The following is a 20,860-nucleotide window of genomic DNA, read 5'->3' on the forward strand; positions in this document are numbered from 1 at the left end:
GATGGCCAACGCCTCGTGGAAAAACTTAAATGGCACGAATTGCATGGAGAAATTTCACGTCTTTGCTGTTTCTGATGCCAAAAATATATATTAATCATCTTCACAATTCGCATGAAGAAGCTACTTATCATTTTTCCACGATATATATATTCTTGTCAAAAAGAATGCTGGAAATTAAGCATATATAAATTAATTCAAGTGGCTGTATATATAACGTTTCTGTCAAGAGCTAGTAATCTCAATTACTTAGAGATGGCTTCGTTGCTGTTATTATTGGAAGCTCTAGTGAGATGCAGGAAAGATGATACTCTTCCCAGAAAGGAAACGAAGGGCTCGAAGTACAAGCCCACTGGCCATAGCATTATAAAACAAGATAGCACTGAGCAGCATGCCTACATCTCGAGTTTTGCAAGCCAAGAAGAAGATGTAAGGACCTGGAAGATAGCTAACCTTTGCAATTGGCCTTAGCAATAAGCTGTTCTTCCACAATTCCATCTTTTCATTTCAACTGTGCGTAGCTTTATATGACTCTGCATTAACATTTCTTTTTTTTTTTTTTTTTTTGAACCCAACGTAGTTACACAAGAAAGATTCACATATCTTTGATTCCCACCTTAATCTTTTTATCAGTTTGATTTGAAATCAAGTAATTTTTTTTCTATAACTACCCATTGTAATTATTGCTTATTTTATTTTAATTAAATTATATTACAAGTTAATTTTCATGAATTATAATAAATCAATTTCTGTAATCTAATAAAAGGCATATTATACATTTATTTTTATTTAAATTTTAGAACTTCTTCACAATATTCTAAAATTAAATGTGGAACCTTCATAATTCTTTTGGATTATACCAATTACCAAAAGAAGAAAAAGACGCCCTGATGAACCTTTCAAGTACATGGGTACGTAATAGATGAAGAAAGAAATCAAGATGTCAAGGAGTAATGAGCCAAGTATCCCCATCAACATAGGAAGTCCCTATAAAAGGCTGAGCCTCTTCATCTGTAAGAATTCGTGCCCATGGAACCCTTCCTGCGAAGTTGGCTCCAGGCCCACTGCACTTGTACTCTCCATAAAACACTCTCCTGTAAAAAGGTCCATGGAATGTTCCATCGTTAATTATGATTATAATTATAGTACAACAATTAGGGTGAGTGATATTTTAACATACGTGTCACGGTTTTGGTCACCCCAATCATTCCAACCTTGGGGAAGAACAACCCTGTCCATGTAAGTGTAAGAGAAAACAACCCTGGAATAATCACCCCAAGCTCTGCCTAGGTACACCAATCCACTCCCTGTCACCACACAATCTTTGAAGGAGAACCCACTTTCCAATGAAGAATTGCTGCGCTTTTGAGCAGTGAGAGATGCCACCTTCTTCGTTACTGAGTTTAAATGGCAATTCTAAACATAATAGAACTCGAATAGTCAGGTTTAGCCCACACTCCAGGCCCTGTCCCAAAAGAAATGCGCACACTTATATTGGGTTCTGACTTACCTCGTAGAGGGACCTTCCAGAACCGAAAATGAAATCAACAGAGCCCTGGATGAAACAATTGCTGAAGTAGTGAAGACCCTTGTGATCATAAAGCGTGTCCTGGCTTCCATAAAAACTGCAATTGTAAAATGCTGCCTTGGTCCCTGATATTCGAAGTGCCACGCCTTGTCCTCCTTTGGACCCTATCTCATGTGTAGCAGTGTTCTGCAATAATTAATACAAACATATCATGGGAAAGTTGAGTGAATCAGCTGTTTTTTTCCTTTTTTTTTTTTTACTTTTTATATTAAAGGAATAATAATTTCATCCATGATTTTTAATTTAGTAACACTAAAGTATTACTATTTTATGAAATGAAAAAAAAAATACAAAGCAACAAATTAGAAGAATCAAAATCATTGAAAAACTAGAGAAATAATATTAACGATTTATCATCACAGATTAATTTAAGAGATTAGAAGGTACAATTATCATTACTTATATTGCTCAAATACAATACAATTATCATTACTTATTAATAAATTAATTTTGCTTATAAAAAAAAATATTGCTCAAATACATGGTTATATAAAAATTAATTCTCAAGGACCACATTATAAAAGTATAGAAGTTTTTGTGGTGTTACCATAATTGTACAAAAGATATATATTATTTTTGGTTGGACAATTTTTGGACTGTTTGAAGCATCAATGGAATCTCTGTCAACTTTCTTCGTATGTGTGTAAATTGGTATTTACAGAAAACAGGAAAGCATTAAAGAGTAAAGAAAAGTTGCAGTAAAGATTAAAGAAACCAGGGAATTAGCATTTGATATCATCAAATTTACCTCAAATTTCACGTTGATGGCTGTAAAATAATTTGCATCAACAGCAACAGTAGCACTTTGAAACGTCCTCAATGGCTTCCCATCTTTTCCAGAGAGTGATGATGCAGTATCGTTGCCAGTAATAATTGGTGGATCACTTGAATCCCCTAGAAATGTGATAAAGGGCAATGTTCTTGGGATGGCAATCTTTTCTCTACAACCATATCACAAGTTTTATTTAAACTTGGCTAAGTTAAATAAAACGTGAGCGCAGTTACCTGATTTAAGCATAACATACCTATAAACGCCTGGTTTGATCGCTATTATAACTCTCCTGGTGTTGTATGGTGGAATGCTTTTAAGAGCTTCTCCTATGGTCTTGAAATCTCCAGTCCCATTCTGGTTAACTGTTAATGTCATATTACGCATTTCAGCTTTCCTTAGCTTGTCATCAAGAACTTTCCCGGTAGACCCTGCAGGTGCCTGAAGGTTGGATTTAGATTCCAGGATTTCCCTCCTCCTGTGATTATCAATGTTCCAAGAAACCTTTTTGTCATGATCTGTTTCTGTGTCTGGAATAGATGAAGACAACTTTAAACAAGTAGCAGATAATAAGAGAAGGAAGTAGAAATGATATTTTAAAGCCATGAGAACGTTGGGATCCATGGTACAGGATGTTATTGTTTGGCATGAGAATATAAAATGCCAATGGGTGCGTATACTCTGCAAATGAAAGAGGCTGAGACTGGGAGGGCAAGGAATTGGCATTCTAGAAATTTTTAGGGGTAGATTAAGTTAATAAAATTATTTTATAATTATAAAATTATTTATAAACATATCATGCATTTTGAATTCAATATCTCAAACTGGATATGAAAACTCGTAGATTTAACATGGCAATAAATTAAAATGATAAATAAAATCACTTCTTTTTTAAGAGAAATAAGAGTTCAAAATATATCATAATCATAATGATTAAAATTTACAAAGCAAAGTAAACAACAACAAAATAATCAACTCAATAAATAGCATGTAATTTGTAATTGCATACGATTATTTGGACTGCTTCAATGTCTATTGCGATGGTTTTATTTTCAATATACATATATATATAAAAAAGAAAAAAGAGAATTGCAGAGGGGCATTATGAATTGCTCAACACCCACGATGGAGGAGTGGAGGCGTAGCTGTATTCCAAATTGCAATAGAATTTTGTCCATTCTTTCTATCTATTAATATTAGGCACCAGAAACAGTCGATGGTGGTGTACAGAAATTAGGCATTTAGTGAGAAAGCGCATGCCCAACATCTTCCACTGTAGTCTGTACAGGCACAGCGCACTCAGCTTCAGCTAGCCATATAGGCCTTTCCAGATTTTAGGTCATAATTCCAAGAATGAACGTTGGCTTTCTCAGATTGTTATACAGAGGTATTTCAAGTGTCCACTGCAATTACATGTGCCTATGAGTAATTAATTGTAATCCATTCTATTATTACTGAATTAAAATTCATTCATAAATTGCATATGTCTTTCATTGTTAACAATAGGCAGCTAATATACCAATTTAATCTTTCTTTACACTTTAGGCCTCTAAACATATCACAACCAAGTGTGATGACTTGGTAGTGAGCTTGGCGTATAGTGGCGTGGTCTCAACATCTTTTCGATCCTCTATCAGTACGATGGCTAAACTTTTATCTCTATTTAGGGGTGTGATGTGGATAGATGGTAAGTTGTCACATGTATATCATATTGAGATCCATTTCAGGTTCGATAATAAGTCTCTAATAGAGTGAATTAAATAAGAGGTAATGAAACATTAACACCAATTACAGATCTTAGGAGAGTCTTTTTTTTTCTTTTTTTGATGAAAAAAAAAATCTAAATAAGTCACTGACTAAAAGCCCTTTAGTTTTACTAGAAATATAATGCCGAGAATCAATTAGATGATTTTATCGAATTGTTTTTATTGAGTTTCAATTGTAATTCGAATCCAATCTTAGAATTTTACTCAACATTTCAATATTATGAAAGTAAAATGTTTTTAATATTTTAAGAATATTTTTTAACAATATAATTTTTTTTTACTACAAATAGATGTGTAAAAAGATGAGAGAATAATAGATTAGAAAAAATATGTATATATAGTTAAATTTGATAATAATAATAATAATTGTCCTCTATTTTGATTAATTACAAAATAATATAAAATTTTATTATTTTTTAAAAAATTTTTAATTTAACTGGTTAGATTAATATTTTATTTAAATTTAAATTTTATTTCATTAAGGAATATAATTATCACAGGCTGACACTTCTGGCGATGAAGGTGATTTAATAACATCACACATGGGCAAAAGCAGACGTTTTGAGAAATCTCCTGTAGAAGGTTGAAAAGTATCAATTGCATCTAACAGACAAGGCCCATGATGCCTGCAATTCATTTACTATGGTCAACCATGTAAATCCTGCAGGTTTTTTTTTTTTATAAATGAAATTGATATATTTCAGAAATTTCCACAATAAGTTAAGAAGTTTGTGTAAATTAAAAAAATGAAATATATTCCAACTACAAAAGGGGCAGTAACCCTGAACTGGTCATAATTAAGCAAGTGAACTCACCAGGATAACAAATGGACATCAGGAGCTCATACTAAATTTTGATTTTCCATGGCACTTAATGGAATCCATGACACCAGGGAATCCTTAAACTCACTAGAATGGATAAATGTTTCAAGTAGTCTTCTAATCAAATTAAACCTTGTATTCCATAGCATGTGATCTATTCTTACTGGTGCTTGCATATTTTTCCTTTTGGAATTTTTTTTTAATAATTATTTACTTGCTTAAATATAATAATAATGTCTTTTAAGTGCTTTTATAGTTTTGTTTTAGACACTTACTTTTATTCTTCTTGATTTTGTTGTATTATTATAATGTCCTAATGGAAAATTTTTATCAATTTTAAAGTTTATTAATTAATTATTATGAATTTTTTTAAAAATTATATATAAAAAAAATTAAATCATGGATATATATGAGCACTAATAACATATAATAAACAAAAAAGAAAATTATAGTAGCAGTGTTATGAGCCGGTATGATTGATGGATTCAACTCAACTCAACTAAGCCTTTATCCCAAAAATTTGGGGTCGGCTAATGATTGATGGATTACATAGTAAAAATACCTTTCATCATTTCTCATTATAAAAATAAATAATTTATAATTCAAAATTTTAATCAACAAAATAAAATGAAAAGTAAACTTATTTACAATTAAGGACTAAACATTTACTAATTTTTTAATATTAAATACAGATGGATAAATTAATTTATAATAATTTAGCTATTTCTTTTTCTTTTTCCATTTTCTACTTTCCATTAATCCAAACACGTTAAAATCACTTTAAAAGAAAACACTAATTCAAATCGTGCGCCCCATGTTGAGCAAGAATTAAACGTAAGCAATGACTGCATTGCTTATTCATCCTTCAAAGAATAAATATTAAATATTCTAACAATAAAATCCCACTAACTCTATCGTTTACTTGAAGTTTACTAAGCAATTAGCTGCTGCTGATGCATAAAGAAAATTGGGTAATTCATGGTTTATTTATTGATATTGATTTGCCGAAAGCCTTCACGAGTCAGAGAGGGCCCTTCGGCTGCTAATATTTTTCTAATTCCCTGTTTAGTGATTATTATGTTTCCCAGTTGACGTAAAACTTCTACAACATGAAAGATTGCTTTTTAATCTGGAATATTGCATCACACATTTGCAACTGTTCCCATGTTCAAGAAATTGAGATGGAATATATAACAAGGAGAAGTTAAGCTAAATTATTATTATTATTATTATTATTATTATTATTATTAAGAAACCAGCAATTGGTTTGGTTCTGTGTTTCAGGGTTTTAATTAATTTAAAATTTGGGTCAGAATGTTGAATTGTTCGCAATGAGCAATATTGATTGTGTCCAATGAAAGAATCCCTCTGTTTCAAGAGTTGCGGCAATTAGTGCTTTAGTCTCCAGTGTGTCAATTCCATTATTTATCAGTGTTTACATTCTGTACTCATATTTCCCACGAGTGTGTAAGTTGTTCTAGATGTTTTTGACTTGTTTATACAATGTTTTTTAATATGAATCCTAACATACTTACGCAACTTGCCCTAATACGCAGGTATCATTACAATTTTTTTGTCAATTGGATGTTGTATGGATGAGTCATTTTTCGTTTTCAAAGACGTCTTAGATTTTTAGGATAAATTTTAACAATCGTCCCTAAACTTATCTAATTGTAATATTACAGTCCCTCGACTTAAAAATATAATATAAAACCTTATCAACTTTCATATTTTGTACAGTAAAATCTCTCTAACCTTTAATTACCAATTTTTCAGTTAGATGTTGACTTGGACAGTTTCAGCATTGAGTATTTCTCTTTTTTCTCTCAAACCATGTGTAAATTGAATCATTTTTCTTTCTATAGACAAAATAATTTTTCACATATAAAGAAAATAATTTTACACTTTACATAAGAAATGAGAGAGAAATATTGATAAAACACCATGTAGGAGCTATTCACATCAGTTTCTAACTGAAAAATCAATAATTAAAAGTCAGAAGAATTTTACTGTACAAAATTTAAAAGTTTAGGGAGTTTTATATTACATTTAAAGTTCAAAGACTATAGTATTACAACCATATAAGTTCAGATACTGTTGTTAAAATTTATCCTAGATTTTTACCCTCGCCTCTCCAATGGAAATATAAAGTATCTCCATTTTATTCTATTGATGCCATCTCCTCTCTCTCTCTCTTTTAATTGTAAATATAAATAGACTAATCCTGTTGTTTGACCTGAAATGAGAAACTCTTCAATGATAAGAATGTCACTATCATTTGATCTTTGCTCACTGATTTTGTATTATGTCTACATGAATGAAAGCAATGGATTCTGATTTCTCCTTTCTTTGAAATGAATCTCCTAATCACTTCTCATACTGGTAGATCGTGGAACTAGCCTTGTTAAGATTCACTCAAATGTCTCCAGATCGCCTCCGCCAATTAAATGCTATAGTGGAATGTTGATAGTTCTTCTGTGAAAAAACCAGGAAAGGTGCCGATGGTAATTTTTGTTCACATTTTTTCTAAGCATTGCATCTTCTGATTTTTAGTGTATTGTGAGGGGTTTTTTCACTATTAGTTGGTTTTTTTTTTTTGGTTGGGTGTATGGGGTTAGACCTGTTGGTCCTAGGATCAACCTGTGATGGTTTTTCTGCCTCAACTTTTTCTCTTATTAATAAAATTCTTCTGCTTATATACAAAAAAAAAAAAAAAATTACATAATGATATTTAGTTATTGATGTTTTGCATCTATATTGTTAAAATCAAGTATTAAGGAATGTGAATTAATAAATAGACAAGTCTCTTGTGTTAAATTGGGTTTCAAACTAGCTTCTCCATTAAAATGAAATGATTTAAACCATTTTGATTTGGTTTGTTAATATTTATATGCCCTTTAGTTTTCTTGAACACTCTTGAAATTAAGTTCTCCATCACCAAAATGGCATAAGCAATGGCATAAGACATTTTGATTTGGCTTGTCAATACTTATATGCCATTTAGTTTTTTTTTTTGGTACATTGCCAATGTAGGAGGTCCCATAAGCCATATTCCAATACCCTCTCAAGTGCAATTAGATTTAGTTTGTCTGTTGGCAGACCAGTTGTCACTTGATATTGCATGGGTTTGCCCATCAAATTTGTTTGGCTCCTATTGGCTCTGTCTCAAGGTCTAAATTGCTAGGTTAGCTTATAAATTCACCTAAGTCTGGCTCAATTAATTCAACTTATGAGTCTAACTTATTGGAGTTCCAGTTATGCTTACAAGCCCTATGATAGCTGGAAATCATATCTCTGATGCCATGTTAAAATCGAGAGGTAAGAAATGTCAATTAATAAATTGCTAAATATTTAATCTGAATTAAACTTGAAACAGAACTCTCCCAATTAAATTATTTTACCAATACTTATATGCCCTTTAATTTTCTCTTGGTAGTGTGAGACATGGTCCCTCAAGCCATGAATTCATATATCTCTATACATGCTATCGTTTTCAATTAAATGAGTGTAATGTTAGCTGCCACACGTAATTTGCTACTTTTTGGTTTCAGAATGTTCAAACACTTATGCGTCACGTAAACTAATTCATAAATCACAATCCTAATAGTAATCTCACATTAAAAACCAAATATTCTCCTCATTCCATAGACTCTCCAATGCCTCTCCATCACCTAGTATACTGCTCTGCATCTGCATCTCCATCTCCGCCCACCTATCCGACTCATCTTCCGGATATAAACCCAACCCAGTTTGCATACTTGTTGGATTTTGATACTCAGTCACGTCTGACACCGGAGAAACCTGGGTATCCAAAGACTCCAGCGAGTTTCCTGATGGCTCTGGCATCACCCACTCCATCATGGGGTCGTTTATTTGCGCGGCTTCACTATTTGCAGGGATATCATTGTGGTTGCTGCTGCAGCTGGAGTATGCGGTGGATTGACCCGCGGAAGATCCAGTTGCTGCCCGAATTCGCTCGACTAAGCGAGGCATCCAAATATAGCGCATGGCGTCTCTGAATTGTTTACTATTAACGTCACATTTCAGCTGCTTTGCCTGCTTTTGAACTCTGGTTCTCCAATAGTTCTTGATTTCGTTGTCTGTTCTGCCAGGCAAGTACTGCGCAATTTTCGACCACCTTTAAAGTTTCAAGTTACAGGGAAGGGGGAAAAATTAGATTATGACAAGAAAGAAATGATCATATACTAATCTCAAGAAGTATAGGCACAATTGCTAAAAGAAAATGAGCAAGTACCTATTGCCCCAGCGAGAATGGAGTTCAAGAATCAAGAGCTGTTCTTGGAGAGTTATGTTCCCACGTCGAACATCTGGCCGCAAGTAGTTTAACCATCTTAATCTACAGCTTTTACCAGTCCGTTTCAATCCTGTATGGTCAAGACTCATGGATTCAGGAACATAAAAAAAGAAAAAAAATGAACAAATTCTGTTCTTCTGTTAAAAAGCCATATATAGAGGTTCTTGTCGCTACTCAGGCAAGTGTAGTGTGCAGGATTCAATCCAACTGGGCAAAATGAAGATAAAGGCTAAAAGGGTAATAAGGATGGTCACCTGCGCAGCGAGCAGCGGCGTTCCAGCGTCCTTCACCGTGGATGGCAACGTACTCAGTGAGTATGGCGTCCTCTTCCACAGTCCATGGACCTTTCCTCATGTCGGTATCCTCTTCATTTTTGTAAGTTGCACAATCATAATTTCTTACTTGAGCACCCATTTCTTCAATCAAGATGAGCAAACATAGACCTAAAGAGAGAGACAGAGAGAGATGAGAGTGGGAATTACAGATTTGGGAAGGAAGATAGAGAAGATGAGGTGTCGGGGTTAGGCTTGGACAGATAATCAGTAGTTTGTATGTATATATAGTGAGTGGTGAGTTGAAGACATCAACTAGAAGACTGAAGAGTACGACCATATAAAGTAAGCGTGGGGAGGCATGCCCATTGCCCAAGCATAAATTAACAATATATATTTTTTATTTTAAATATGTAATTATGGGTTAAATTTAAATATTGGGGTTTGACTCTTTGACTTTTCAACTTTCTAACACACGCAAACTGGAACAGGCAATGAAATCCAAGCAGATTTTGAGTGAGTTCCTTTACTATGATACGTCTAAGACTAAAATAAAATTTTAGTAATTAATAAAATGAGTTTGTAGGTCTTAGAATGTTTTGAAGCATGTGAAGAAAATGATGATGATGAAGAAGGAGCAAAGGTTTCACACGAAGCTAGTATTATATAAAATTTCTCCGACCACTATCATCAACCCTCTCGTGCTTTCATCTAATAATACATAATTGTTTTTATTTTCCTTGCCATGCCTTAGGCTTAGCCACCATGCACCAATGGCATTGGTCCCTCATTTGTCACGACTTCGACCAAAAAATACCCCTACCTCCAACTAATATTTTTTTTTTCTTTCCTTTTTCTCCTTCTAGAGAATAAATATGCCCAAAAGTATATATATATATATCTTCATTCTTTTTCTTAAAAAAGGAAAAATCTTTATTTCTAATTTAAAAGGTTTAAGCGGTGTCTTCAAGAAGAGAATCTCATTTTTGGGCTAATGTGTTAAATGCAGGGGGTTAGGTGAGCATTTATAGTCGAGAATTTTAGCATGCACCATACAATTAGCTAGGAAAGTCAATTAGCTAGGCAATAGGGATAAAATGCTTATTTCATAATGCAAAACGTTAGGGATTTAAATTTTAATGGTTTTATTTATTTTAAAAAAATTAAAATTAAAATTAAAAAAAAAGATAGCTAGGTAGCTAGTGCGAATATGACTCATGTATTTTGGTTGAGCGATTCCAAAAGCAATAATGGAATATAAATTAACCAAATTTAAAAATGGAACCCACTTCCGTGCATGCCTGAAATTCATGCCCATATGATCACACTTGTGTTGAAAGAGAGGTTACTTCACCCATTGTTGATAGATGCATTGTTCATTGATGTAAGTGGCTTTTACCCATTGTGCAGAGCGATTTTTTTTTTTTTTAATCTATTGGGAGAGACTTCATTTAAGGTGGAGAAATTAAATGAAATTTAAAAGAAATAAATTTTTGTCCATTAATAATAAGGCTATTGTTTATATAATTAAAGACATCTTTTGTGGTGTATTTAATTAAAATAATAAATAATTAAATATTTTTAAATTATGTATAAAAGAAAATAAGATAAATTAACTACTATATTTACGCAATCTCTTCGATATAATTAGATTAATAGGTAATATAGTTTTGATTTTGTAATTGACGATGATTATTTTGAAAATAATAAACATAGTATGCTAATAAATGTAATATCTCAAAACTATGTAAATTTTATTCTTTTATGTTTGCCTTATTTTATTTTATATTTTTTTGTGTAATTTCACACTCTTACGGTGTACAACACAAAGCTCTCAAATGTTATCTCCAAATGCTGCAAATTTTCATTCTTTAATTAATGTGACACGAGTTTTTACCATTAATAACAACTATATAAAAAAGAAAATTACTTATTACTGCTTAACTAATTATAGTATATTATTTTAAAAAATCCGCCTAAATTTTGGTATAATTGACTAAATTTTTAAATTTTTTAAAAGTTTTATTTAAATTTTTTGAAAATTTAAAAATTTGTTGTAATTTTATTCAATTTTTTAACATATTCTTTCATTTTATTTTATGGTTGATCCAATCTCACTACCACAAACTCTTTAAAACTTCATTTAATATCTATAGTGCATTAAGATTCTTAATTACTAGTTAAAATTTTATATCTAATCTCTATATTAAATAAGGATTTATATCATATAATATTAATAAAAATAACAAAAAAATTATATTCAAAAATAAATATTCTTTTAAAATTAAGATAATATTAAACTTTAAATTTAAAAAAAATATAAATATTAAATAAAAAAAGGAAAAAAAATTAAATTATTATTGAAATAAATAAAATTTTTTTAAAAATTAAATAAAAAAAAAATATTTAAAAATTTATATAAAAATTACAAAATAAATTTTGATTTAATTTAAATATTTAAATATCAAAAACAATTACTAAAATTTAAAAATTATAATTTATAAAAAAAAAATAAAAAATTTTATTATATAAATTTTCCAAAAATTTAAATTTTTATTATAAATCTTAAAATGATTTATAAATAAATATAATTAAATTATCATATAAAAATATATTGATTGATCTTAATATTTTTTCTAGATAAAAATGAAATTATTCATCAAACTAATATTGATGAAACTAAAAAATTAACACTAAATAAGAAACAATTGAAAAACACGAACAATTTATGAAATGAATAAATTATATTATATCATATAATTAGACTAACTGATGAAAACAATTATTTTTTAAAACTAATTTAAGTACACATAAATTTAATTCATTTAGTGCTCAATTAACAAGACATTTGCTTTTTGGCTTGAAACTGCTGGAGTTGCTTTTGTTTTGCCTGCTTGTTTTTTTTTAGTTGATTTGGTTTTTTGATTGTAACTTTTTTGTTTTTTATTAAGTTTTTTTACATTGTTTTTCATTTAGTGTTTTTTTTTTTTTATTGTTTTCATTGAATATTAGTTTGTTTTTTTTTAATTTTGTTTATTTATTTTAATTTTTTTTTTTAATAAATATATTAACATTTAAAATGCAAATTAGGTGAATATCTTTTATTGAAAAAAAATAAATTGGTAGTATAAAAGAATATATTATGTAATGGAACAGGAAAGATAAAAATAAGATTTAGGTATCAGAATGAAAATAGATGTATACAGTATAGTAAAAAAATAATTGAATGAAAGAATTCATATTTGGGATCGAGATATATAATGTATCAAATTGAAAAGAAAAGATATCATCAAAGATATGAAAGATGAAAGAATAAAATATTATAACAGAAAGAAAAAAAAAAAAAAAATTAAAAGAAAAGAAAAAAATAAAAAAGTAATAAATGAATTGAATTGAATTAAATATATATAGTTTTAAAAGTATATATATATATATATATATATATATATATATATATATATATATATATATATATAATTTTAAATATATATATATATTTATATATATATATATAATATATATATATATATATATATATATATATATATATATATATATATATATATATATATATATATATATATATATTTTATATATATATATATATATATTAAAAATTTAAGAATTTTATATATATTTGGATAGAAAATTTGAATTTGATATTATGAAAGAAATTTAAATGATAATTAATAGTATAATAATATTTATAAATGAGATTACTTTTGTTTTAAAGTTTAGGGAGATTTATCTTAATTCTTTAGTTGAGAGAGATTGATTTGTATGATTAGAGAATTTTTAGTATATTTATCTTTGTTTTTGGTCAAGTGATATTTATATTCGTTTTAAGTTCAATGGATTGATTTTTTTATTTATAATTTTATTTTTGATTAAGTCGCTTTATTTCGATTTGATTTCTTGCATCGCTCGCTGCAATTGCTTGGATCGTGGATTTGCCTTATTCATTCTCACTATAAGCCTTGCAATTGTTAATTCTCGTGTTTTTCTTTTCGCTTCTTCTTTCGTTCGGGTTATTTTTTTTTGACTTCTCTCGACTTTTTCTTTGTCTCTCCGCTCTGTTCTTTCATTTCTTTATTTTTCTATCTTCCTTTTCCTTCACTGCATTTATTTCTTCTTGCTTGTCTCTACGTTTGCGTTATCTTCTATTTTTTTGATTATTCTACTGGGTCTTTATCTTTGTGGCCTCATTTTTTTTTGCATGCATTTTAGAGTTGATTGATTTTGCTTGGGGCGAGTCATATATGTCATTTGTGGTGGGTTTCACTTTTCAGAATTTTTGAATTCTCTTTTCAGGCACCTTTTTTCCTCCTTTCTTTTTTTTTTTTTTTTTTGTTTCCTTTTTCCCATCATTTTTTTTCTTTTTTTTTTGGCCCTTTTTTTCCTTCCTTCCTTTCTTTTTTTCTTCCTTTCCTTTTTTTTTTCCTCTTTTTTCTTTTTTTTCTTTTTTTTCTTTTCTTTTCTTTTTTTTGGATTTTTTTTCTTTTTCTTTTTTTTTCTCCTTTTTTCTTTTTGATTTTTTTCTATTTTTTTTCCTTTTTTGTGTTTGTCTTTCAATTTTTTGAAGAAATTGAAATTTGAGAAATCCGTGAATCACGAGGATGAAGGCCAATAGTGGTGAAATTTTATAGTGTGGATTTGTTACGTGAAAAATTCGAGGGTTTCAAGATTGATCTGAAAATGTTGTAGAGAGGAAGGCCTAATTGAGAAATGAATGGTGAAATGTTGGGGTGGATTGGGGCAGAGGAGGATAGAGGAGTTCCCTAGATGGTTCATCTCTCTTAGGAGGGACTCTCCTAGAATAAGAGCAAGGTTTACCAGATACCTATAAAATAAGATGAGATAACTTTCTTGGGTTAAGTGAGCGCTTACTTCATCCTTCATCAGTGAAAAGTGAAAATTCGAAGAGATCTGCTTTGCTTTAGCTTTTAAGCACTCTATGAAGAGAGAAGACGAGAAGCACTTGGTTAGTTAGATTAATTTCCTCTTGCATGGGAAGCTCAATTGAACCCCTTTTTGCTTTTTAGAATTACTCTGAGAAGAGGTTGCGTAGCGGCGCGTATTTCCTTAGCATTTTTCAATAACGCTAGGAAGACAAAGAATAGTTAGTATTTCCATCGGAAGAATGAGGCTTTGCTAAACTGCATCTACTTTAAAGAAGTGGAAAGATAAATTCTTTTTTGTAGAGGATACAATTACTGAATATTGTGGTGGGATCCAGACTTCTTGGAATTGTCTAGTAGACAAAAGGTTCGATAAATTAAGATTAGACGCTGAGGAAAAAGCAGTAGTGAGAGAAATAAAAGTCCTCACTCGGGAGGATAAAATATCAATAAAAGTGCTCCTCGAGGTTGAGGCTCGATGGTGAGAGTTGATCTACGTGACTGAGGATCCAATGGCGGCCGATCATTATAATAACCTGCCTCTTGAGGGTAAAAAACTAACACTTTTTCTCTTTGTTTATTTTACTTATTGAAATTCTTTTCTTATTATAGATATGGGGAGTTGGGTGAAGAATATTGAACAACTGATTCGTAAGAAGAAAAAAGCTAGTCATCCGGTGGAAGATGCCTCCCCATTAGACCCCAAGAGAGCCAGGATTGATCCTCCCTCCTCTCATCAAATAGTTCCACTCCTGGACACTCAGACTTCCAAACTTTAAGGTTCCTCCTCCTCCCCCTCCTCAGAGAAAACAATCGGTTGAACAAGCATTGGCAAGCGAATTAGTTATGGATAATTTGAAGCTTGCCAACTTGTTTGCTAAAAAATATACACTGATGATGGATTGCGCTCGGCTAGAGGGAGAGCCTGATGATGATCTAGCCCTTTGCTTAGTCTCTTTGTTGATGGAGCAACTAGTGTGTTCACAAATTCTGAGAGAAAAGAACCAAACATTGAGAGGTCAGGTTGGCTCAAGAGACTGAAATGAATTTATTGATCGATGCTACAGCTGCTTCAAGGAAGCAAGCCAAGGATCTGGAGGGCAAGCTTCAGCCATTAAAAGAAGATTTCATTACTCTTCAGGATGAATTAGTTGCTGCTAGGGAGAGCCACTCATCGATGCTGGCTTACCTGATTAAGAAAATTAAAAGTCTAGATGAAAATTGAAAGCCGGCTACAACCAATAACCAGATAATTGAAATTTAAGCTAAGTCTCAAAATGACATGGTCGTTGAGTTGCAAAAATGCTATCCGGGAGATGATTTCTCCTAGGTAGAGGAACTTAGAGGGGGGAGAAGAGAAAGATAATGAGGGCAAGTAGGGGGGCAAAGGTGATAATGTAGGCCCCTCTGCCTGCAAACTTGTAGAAAATTTATATTGTAAATGAAAGAAGTTACTTTTGTTCATTCTTTTATATGATGAATTCCTATCACTCGGACCCACAAGTCGGGATGATGTTATAGGCACAGGGTAATTGTCAAATTATTCAATTATATAGCAATCATCTTTAATTGTTCAAATAAAAAAGGTAATTTAAATAATTGCATTTGACCTTGAAAGAAATCTCGCTAGTTTTGGGCGAATAAAATCGGCGCTTATTCGACTCATTTGAAGTTTTCCTTGTTAATGACTTAATTATAAATCTCCCTAACGTGGTGATCTGTCCATTAAGTCGTTGTACTTTTTTTATGTTCCTTGGAGGTTGCATATCGATGATTGCTCGGATCTTCTCTGGATTTACCTTAATCCCTAGCTTAGAAATCATGTAACCGAGGAATTTAATGTGCATTTTCATCTCAATTTTGTCATGATCTTCTAGTTTCATAGATTTTATGATCATGTCATCTATGTAAACCTCTACTATTCTTCCTTTTTGTTCTTTGAACATCTGATCTATGAGCCTTTGATATGTTGCTACAGCGTTCTTCAGTCCAAAAGGCATTACTTTTAGCAATACACCCTATAATCCATCAGGAAAGCAATTTTCTCTTCATCTTCTGGGTCCATCTGTATTTGGTGATATCCTGATATTGCATCGACTAGCGATACTACTGCATGTTCTGCTGTTGTGTCTACTAGTTTGTCAATGCTCAACAATGAGTTATGGTCCTTCACACATGCTCTATTGAGATCTATGTAGTCAATACACATTCGCCACTTTCCATTTGCCTTTTTTATCAGGACTACGTTGGCTATCCAGGTTAGGTATTTTACTTCCCAGATTAACCTGCATCCAATAATTTTTTAAATTTTGTTTCGATTACCTGATATCGTTCTAGTGCGAAGCACCTCTTCTTTTGTCAGACTGGTTTAGCCTCTGGATCGACGTTCAACCTGTGGGTTATTATTGCTAGATCTACTCCTTTGATGTCCTCCGCCTTCCACGTGAACATTGTTATCCTGTTTTTCAGCTTTTGGATGACTACCTCCCTACTCGCTCTGCTGAGTGTTATTCCAAGGCATATTTTCTTTCCTTCATCTAGTTCTTCTCTTATTGAATCAACTAGTTCGGGTGAGATTTGACTTTTTGGCTTTTCAAGCAATTCAATGGGCAGGGTCATTTCTGTTGATTTTTTATAGCATTATCATGCTGAGTTTTGGCTTCCTTTTACTACCGCTATACCTCCTGGGGCTGGTAGCTTCATGCATAGCCATTTCATGCTGATTACTATGTCATTTTTAATTAAGATTGGTAAGTCGAGGATGATATTATAGGATAGAGGAATGTTAATTACTATGAATTCTGTGTAGATTTCCATCTTGTGTCCTTCGTCACCCAGTACAATGGCAAGATTTACAGTTTTAAAGACCAAAACTGTTTTGTCTCCCAAGCTGACCAAGCAATGAATGACCTTGTTTAGGTTTTCTGCTTTGTACCTGAGCTTCTCCACCACTTCCTTTGTCAGAAGGTTGATCGAGCTGCCTATGTCGATCAGTACTCATCAAACTGTATACCTATTGATCTGCACAGACACAATATGGGGTTGATTTACCTCGTTATCGCTCGGTCCTATGGTGATTGCTCTTCTGCTTAATTCATTCCTATCAATAAAAAGGATTGCTAGGCTAGCCTCTTATTGCCTATCTTGCCTATGTTTGGTCCCCCAGCTATCACATTGATCACTCCGATTGGACTTTTGTCTCTTTACAAAATGATATCCCTATTTCTAGAGGCAGGTATTCTTCTTTCATCCCGATTGTCTCTGGTGAATTTCTTAAGTTGACCATCTCTGATTAGTCGCTCTATTTCATCTTTGAGCTATCTACATTCATTAGTTGTGTGGCCATGATCTTCATGAAACCTACAAAATTTTCCCTTATCTCTTTTACCTACAGTTTTTAGGTTCAATCTCTTCGACCATTTAACCTGTTCTCCATTTTTCTGGATCCATATAAGTAGTTGGGATCCGAGTTCATTCAGAGGCATATAATTGTGGAATCTCATTCTGATCTGCTCTTTATTTCTGTCCGAACAGTAAGTTCGATCCAAAATTATAATTCTTTTTGTTCTATTTTTGCCACTGTTCTACCCGGACTTCCTTTCTTCTCTGAGGGCTTGTCATTCGTCATCCAGTTTCAAATACTTTTGGGCCCTCTGCATTAACTAGTAGTAATCTGCTGCAAGGTTTTTTATTATTGAGTCAAAAAATTTAATATTTCTTATTCCCTTTTTTAAAGCTTCACATACTGTTTCGTGGTTTAAGTTTTCTACTTGCATTGCCGTAGTGTTGAAATGAGCAATGTAGTCTCTCAATGACTCTCCCTCATATTGTTTTATTTTTTGAAGATCAGAAGATAACTTTTTAGGAGGTATGGAAGAAACAAACTTATTCCTAACCTCGATGGCGAGCTAATAGAAGTTCTGGATTGATCTGAGCTTGAGGCGCTAGTACCATTTTTGTGCCAAACCGATCAGTGTTGTTAGAAATACTCTGCACAGGTGATAGTCATTGATGTTTTGGACCATCATGATTGTTTGGAAGTTCACCACGTGGCTCCTCAGATCTGTTGTCCCATCATATTTATCGAAGGTTGACAGCTTGAATTTTGTTGGAAACTATTCAGCTAGGATTGGCCCGGACAGTGGACATTTATCTCCCATGCCAATGTCTTCTTCCTCGACCTGTTTTTGGTATTTTTGTGCTACTCTCACCAATCCCCAATTTATCTATGGGCGTGCTTATTCGTTGGACTACTTCTCTTATTCGCTCGCTAAGTCTCAACCATTCTTTTTTCCTAAGTTGTTGTTCGTTGACCAAGTGGCTTCCTGTGTTTTTCCCTTCTGTTCTGGATGGATCCACTTCTATGATTTTTCCTATTTATGGGGTAGGTGTCCCTGGTGGGGCATTGATCCCTAGGATTAAACCTTTGAGGAATGAAATTTAGGCCTGTATCTCCCAGATGCGCTGGAAAATTTGATCTGTTGTCATTCCCTGGAAGGGGTTTTGCTAATCAGGGGCCATGTTGTGTGATGGATTTAGCGTATCAGAAGGGATGGTGGGCGCGGCCATAGTTGGGACCAAGGACGATGCTGGAAGATATCCTCTTAATGTAGGAGTGACAGAAATGATACTTTTGTTTGGGGTCCTTGAATCTGCAACCATTAAAGAGAAAAAACACAAAAAATAGCAGGAATTATTAGGTTCAAGAACTTAAAAACTGCTGGCAGTAAAAAAGAGAGAATGTCATAGAGGAAAAAGAGATGATCTCAGATGTAAATGTTTCAGCTGGTGATTTGGGGTTTCCCACAGACGGCGCCACTAATACTGTCGATAATCATTTTGGTTTTAACCCTGATGACACATAGACCTGCAATAAGAAAGAAGTATGAGGTGGATGGCCTATTAGTAGACCACTCCAATGCTCAAGTTAAAGATCTTAATTCTTCTGAGAGATTAGAAAATTCTTAGTAACAGAGAATTATGGAGATAGTAAGTGTACTTGTGTTTGGTCCTTCGGCTGGTATTTACAGGCTTTTTAAGGAAACAGTCATTGTTTTGTTTAAGGTGGTGATTTTGGTTAAATATTCATGGTGATCTCCGTGATATTTACTTTTACCGGGTTATATCTAACGCTACTATTATTTGCTCGATAAGAGTTTTATTCGCCTTCTTGGGCGAACAAGGCTATTGTTCAGTCCTTTCTTCTTGCTCAGTTTGTTAATTTTACGTTCAGGCTTTCGTCTTCGCCACGTTGAAAGTATTTCTTGCTTTGACTATCTACACTGGAAATATCTTTTGACTTTTTGACTTTATTCTAAGAGGGTGGTATATATATATATATATATATATATATATATATATATATATATATATATATATATATATATATATATATATATATATATATATATATATATATATATATATATATATATATATATATATTCATGGAAAGAAACTAAAGAAAGATAGTTCATGAGAAAATGGGTCGGGAAAGTTTTGATATTTCAAGAAAAATTAATGGAAGCGTATCCAATTAATTAATTTGACCATATCATTGAAACATAAGAAATATTAGAAGCATCCACTATATCATTTATATGTTGACTATATCTTTGAATACATATCATGCAAGCAAAATATGTTAGGTTAAGTTTTTTGGTAAAATGTAATGTAATATAATTAATATAATATAATTATTTTATTTTATATTTAATTATAAAAAATAACAATGTATATAATATAATAATGATTTTTATACATTGTTCATATATTGGGTTTGTTGTTTTTATTGTTTGAGCTCTTGCTATTGTTTCTTGGCATCCTCCGCATGAAGGATGGGTCACATTGAATGTTGATGAGGCCTTTAAAGGTAATCCTGATAGAGGTGGTGGTGGTGGTGTTTTAAGAGATTTTGAAAGTGGCTAGCTAAAAGGCTAGATCCAAAAGAAAGGCTATTGTATCAGGCTGGGGGTAAGTACCTCTATGCAGGCAAAATTCCTTGTGCTTATCCATGGTTTTGTTAAGGATATCCCTGTCTTAGATTCAAGTTCAGGAAAAAGATCAAATAAAGGATAAATCTCAATCACCTTGACTAATTCAAATAATTTATGATGTAACAAATTAGATATACTCGTTCAAATTTAAGTTACTTGTTTATAGGATTCTGTTGTAACTAAAAGCTCATCTTGTACCTATTAATACCTCAGCAGATCAAGCAAAGAAATCAAGTTCTGATCATTCTATTTTTACAAGTAATTTTACATGGTATCAGAGCAGTGATCCAATTCACATATAACTGAATTTTTTCATCATGACTTCCACTAGCACAAGTAATATTACTCACTCCTCTGGCAAATCATTAGTTGCTATCAGTGGTTCCCAATTACCATTAAAGCTTACCCCTCAAATCTACTCTACATGGAGAGCTCAAA

At 32.1% G+C, this 20,860-nt stretch overlaps 2 protein-coding genes across 2 annotated transcripts; both read right to left on the reverse strand.

Annotated features, from left to right (window-relative positions):
* Positions 1-541: 541 nt before the first annotated feature.
* Positions 542-3,363, reverse strand: LOC110638547 (probable pectinesterase 53). The gene is made up of 5 exons (XM_021789141.2): positions 2,611-3,363; positions 2,334-2,526; positions 1,508-1,711; positions 1,178-1,413; positions 542-1,091 (listed from the first exon to the last, which is right to left on the reverse strand). The coding sequence occupies exons 1-5, from the start codon at positions 3,078-3,080 to the stop codon at positions 941-943; spliced, it is 1,254 nt and encodes a 417-aa protein (XP_021644833.2). The 5' UTR covers positions 3,081-3,363; the 3' UTR covers positions 542-940.
* Positions 3,364-8,512: 5,149 nt separating this feature from the next.
* On the reverse strand, positions 8,513-9,894 carry LOC110638540 (transcription factor MYB78). The gene is made up of 3 exons (XM_021789132.2): positions 9,511-9,894; positions 9,197-9,326; positions 8,513-9,079 (listed from the first exon to the last, which is right to left on the reverse strand). The coding sequence occupies exons 1-3, from the start codon at positions 9,866-9,868 to the stop codon at positions 8,554-8,556; spliced, it is 1,014 nt and encodes a 337-aa protein (XP_021644824.2). The 5' UTR covers positions 9,869-9,894; the 3' UTR covers positions 8,513-8,553.
* Between the last annotated feature and the right edge of the window lie 10,966 nt (positions 9,895-20,860).

Source organism: Hevea brasiliensis, chromosome 2 (assembly GCF_030052815.1).
Source record: "Hevea brasiliensis isolate MT/VB/25A 57/8 chromosome 2, ASM3005281v1, whole genome shotgun sequence".
NCBI lineage: Eukaryota > Viridiplantae > Streptophyta > Magnoliopsida > Malpighiales > Euphorbiaceae > Hevea > Hevea brasiliensis.